Below are 3,653 nucleotides of genomic sequence, written 5' to 3' on the forward strand. Positions count from 1 at the left end.
AATTCACACTTGAGAACAATGCAAGTGTCTAACAACGTGCCAAAAATCATTGTACAAACAGCAAAGTTCAATCGGTAAGAACCTTGCGACATGTAAACTATGGTGTATAGTTTATTTTACACTTTGTCACGAGACATTACCCTGTTGGATAGTTTTAATTTCAAATAGTTTTTCCATTCAATGGACACTTGACAATAATGCAAGTGTCAAACAACGTGTCAAAAATCAGTGTATAAATAGGAAAGTTCAATCGGTAAGAACCTTGCGACATGCACACTATGGTGTACACACTTTAGTTTTCACTTTGCCATGTGACATTACCCTACTAGACAGTTTCACACGACGCTAGCTGCGCTTCGACATGGGAGCTCAGAATGAATCGAATAAGTTCTGGTTTTTCTGGAATTCGGGGACTAATGTTACTGTTATTGTTGATCATCCCCAGTTTCTTCACGTTAGAGTTGAGGATCCCAGACTAGCGCGTGCTATCTATTTGACTCCAGTCTATGCGTCATGCGATACTACTATCAGGAGAGATTTGTGGGCGGGTCTTCACCACATCTCCCTCGATATGGACGATCCTTGGCTAGTTGGAGGAGACTTTAATGTTATTACACATGATGGAGAGCGCACTGGTCATAATACCCGTAATCGTGGCATTACTGCTTTCTCTGATATGATGTTAGACTGTGGTTTAGAGGATGCAGGTTTCATTGGAAACCGATATACTTGGACCAATGGTCGGGTTAGAAAGAGATTGGATAGGGTACTTATTAATTCTACAGCTGTAGCTTTTTGTCGACAGCTTACAGTGAGACACTTGAATCGGACTTCATCTGATTACTCTCCTTTACTGCTTCAGTGGGTTCAGATTCCTCAATGTTTGGACCAAGCACCATGATTTTTTAGCCTTTGTCTCCCAGAAGTGGTCGCTCCCTACTCATCTCACAGGGATGACCGTTCTTTGGGAGAAGTTCTTCAGGCTGAAACAGGGTCTGTGCTGGTGGAACCGACATGTATTTGGAGATATTTTCCAGCGGGTGCGCGATACTGAGGTCGGGGTTAATGAGGCTGAGATAATATATGATAGAGATCCTACACCGGAGCACCGTAACTTACTACATCAGGCCTAGGCAGTTTTGAACCGGACCTTGTCTATTGAGGAGGGCTTTTGGAAGTAAAAGGCCGGTTCACGTTGGGCATGTGAGGGTGATCACAGTACTCGATATTTTCATGCAATGGTTCAGGGGCGTAGGATCAAATCGCGTATCAGGTCTATCAGGACACAGGCGGGGGAAGTGTTATCTACTCCTACTGATATTCAGACCTGGGCTGTTGCTTTCTACCAGGATCTCTTATCTGCTCCTCCACAACCCTTGGACCACATTCGTTCTGATATCATTCCGAGGCTATTGACGGTGGACGATAATCTGGCACTAAATTGCCCCCTTTGATTCATGAGGTCCGGGAGGCAGTTTTCAGTATTGATGCTGACAGTGTTGCTGGTCCGGATGGCTTCTCATCCCTATTCTTCCAGCATTGCTGGGATATCATTCAGGAGGATGTTTACAGGGCGGTATTGGATTTCTTTGATGGTGGTCATCTTCCACGGGGTTTTGCTGCTACTTCTATTGTCTTGCTACCTAAGAAGGATGGTGCTTGCAGATGGACTGAATTCAGACCAATCAGTTTATGCACAGTGTTCAATAAGATTATTACTAAGCTTTTGAACACTCGGTTGAGTACACTGCTACCGCGCATTATTTCCTCTCCACAGAGTGGTTTCATCCCAGGCCGTCTGATTGGAGATAATGTTTTATTGGCTCGGGAGCTTCTCTACACTTTAGATGATAGAGTGCGAGGGGAAAATACTATGCTGAAGTTAGACATGGCTAAAGCATATGATCGCATGGACTGGGGCTTCATTTATTCTGTATTGGAGGCATTTAGATTTGATCAGATCTGGATTAACAGAATCAGGCATTGCGTTTCGGAGTGTCATTTCTCCGTACTCCTAAATGGCCGCCCATGTGGTTTCTTTCCCTCCTCACGAGGACTCAGACAGGGTGATCCTATCTCCCCATCCTTGTTCATCATTACAGCAGACTACTTCTCACGCTTGCTCACTCAGAGGTCCCCATCCTTGTTCATCATTGCAGCAGACTACTTCTCACGCTTGCTCACTCAGAGGTTTCAACAGTATCCCAGTATGTGTTATCGACATGGAGGTAGTGCTCTTGTCTCACATCTCTCATTTTCTGATGATATGATCATCTTTGCCAACGGTCAGAAACAGTCTATCAGGAGGGTCTTAGATTGCTTGGAGCACTATGAAGGAGTTTCTGGCCAGTTGGTGAATAGAGACAAGAGTGGTATTATACTATCCAGACGGGCATCCACTAGTCAGATTAGATGACTAGAGATTTTGACTGGCTTCAGACATCAGCAGCAGCCTTTCACTTACTTGGGTGTCCCCTTATTCAAGGGGACTAAGAGGAGCTTCCTTTATGATGACCTTATCCAGAAGATAAGGAATAGGATATCAGGTTGGGCCTCACGATTACTATCGCCTGGGGGTCGTATTACATTACTGAGGTCAGTACTTTCTTCCATACCTTTACATCTTCTTCAGATTATGCAACCGCCCAAGGCAGTGCTGAAGAAACTTGAGAGCATCTTTGCCCGATTTCTATGGGATTCTAAGGATCAAGCACGACGGCTACATTGGAGGAGTTGGACGGCGATTTGCCTTCCTACTGATGAGGGAGGCCTCGGCTTTAGGAGATTACAGGATGTGGTGGACACCTTCTCCATGAAGCTCTGGTGGCTGTTCCGATCTCAGAGGTCACTTTGGGCTCAGTTTTTACTGGGCAAGTACTGTAAGGGGACAAATCCTTTACTTGCAGCAGTTCCCCGTTCAGCTTCCCCTACCTGGAAGAGGCTGAAATCAGTTGGAACACAGACGGATCCACACATTGCTTGGCACCTTGGAACCGGTCAAATTTTCTTCTGGCATGATTGTTGGATGGGCGAGTCCACGTTGGCATCCCTATTCCCCCACAGACAGCACACATCTGCGAGGGTACATGATTTTTTTGACGACACTGGGTGGGATTTTGGACGGTTATTACAAGCCCTTCCTTCTCACATGGCGGAACAGGTAGGGGCGATACCTTTATGTGCAGATGCCACGGACCAAATTGTTTGGAAAATTACTTCGGATGGTGACTTTACCACCAAATCAGCATGGCAACTAGTCCGTTCGGTTCGCCAGCCTCAGGACTCATATTGACTGCTGTGGAGCTCTATCTTGCCTGCCACTATTTCATTCTTCTGCTGGAGACTGTGGCAGGATCTCATTCCAGTAGATGTTGTTATTCAGAGGAGAATTGGATGTCAGTTGGCTTCTCGTTGTCAGTGTTGTTCCGAGATTGAGACCATCAATCATATTTTCACGAGCAGCAGCATCTCCGACCAGGTATGGCAGCACTTTGGAGACATCTTTCAAATACCTATGACTTCAGGGGAGGGGGTCAGACAGAGGTTCCAGAGATGGCGGTATTCTGGACAGTATGTTTACCGTGGACACATTCGTATTATCATTCCTCTACTGATATTTTGGTTTCTATGGACTGAGAGGAATGATGCGAAGC

General features: G+C 45.6%; 1 protein-coding gene across 1 annotated transcript; it reads left to right on the forward strand.

Moving 5' to 3' along the window:
• The first annotated feature begins 361 nt into the window (after positions 1–361).
• On the forward strand, positions 362–1,133 carry LOC111387671. Its single transcript, XM_023012247.1, has 2 exons — positions 362–881; positions 952–1,133. The coding sequence occupies exons 1-2, from the start codon at positions 362–364 to the stop codon at positions 1,131–1,133; spliced, it is 702 nt and encodes a 233-aa protein (XP_022868015.1).
• Positions 1,134–3,653: the final 2,520 nt, after the last annotated feature.

The sequence above is a fragment of the Olea europaea genome, unplaced genomic scaffold, assembly GCF_002742605.1.
Source record: "Olea europaea var. sylvestris unplaced genomic scaffold, O_europaea_v1 scaffold4170, whole genome shotgun sequence".
Lineage (NCBI taxonomy): Eukaryota > Viridiplantae > Streptophyta > Magnoliopsida > Lamiales > Oleaceae > Olea > Olea europaea.

Excerpts from the sequence above, each read along its gene's own strand:
- LOC111387671 (XM_023012247.1), top strand. The coding sequence starts at position 362 with ATGGGAGCTCAGAATGAATCGAATAAGTTCTGGTTTTTCTGGAATTCG. Across the intron at positions 882-951 it reads GTGGGTTCAGATTCCTCAAT|GGATGACCGTTCTTTGGGAG; the intron begins GTTTGGACCAAG and ends CTCATCTCACAG.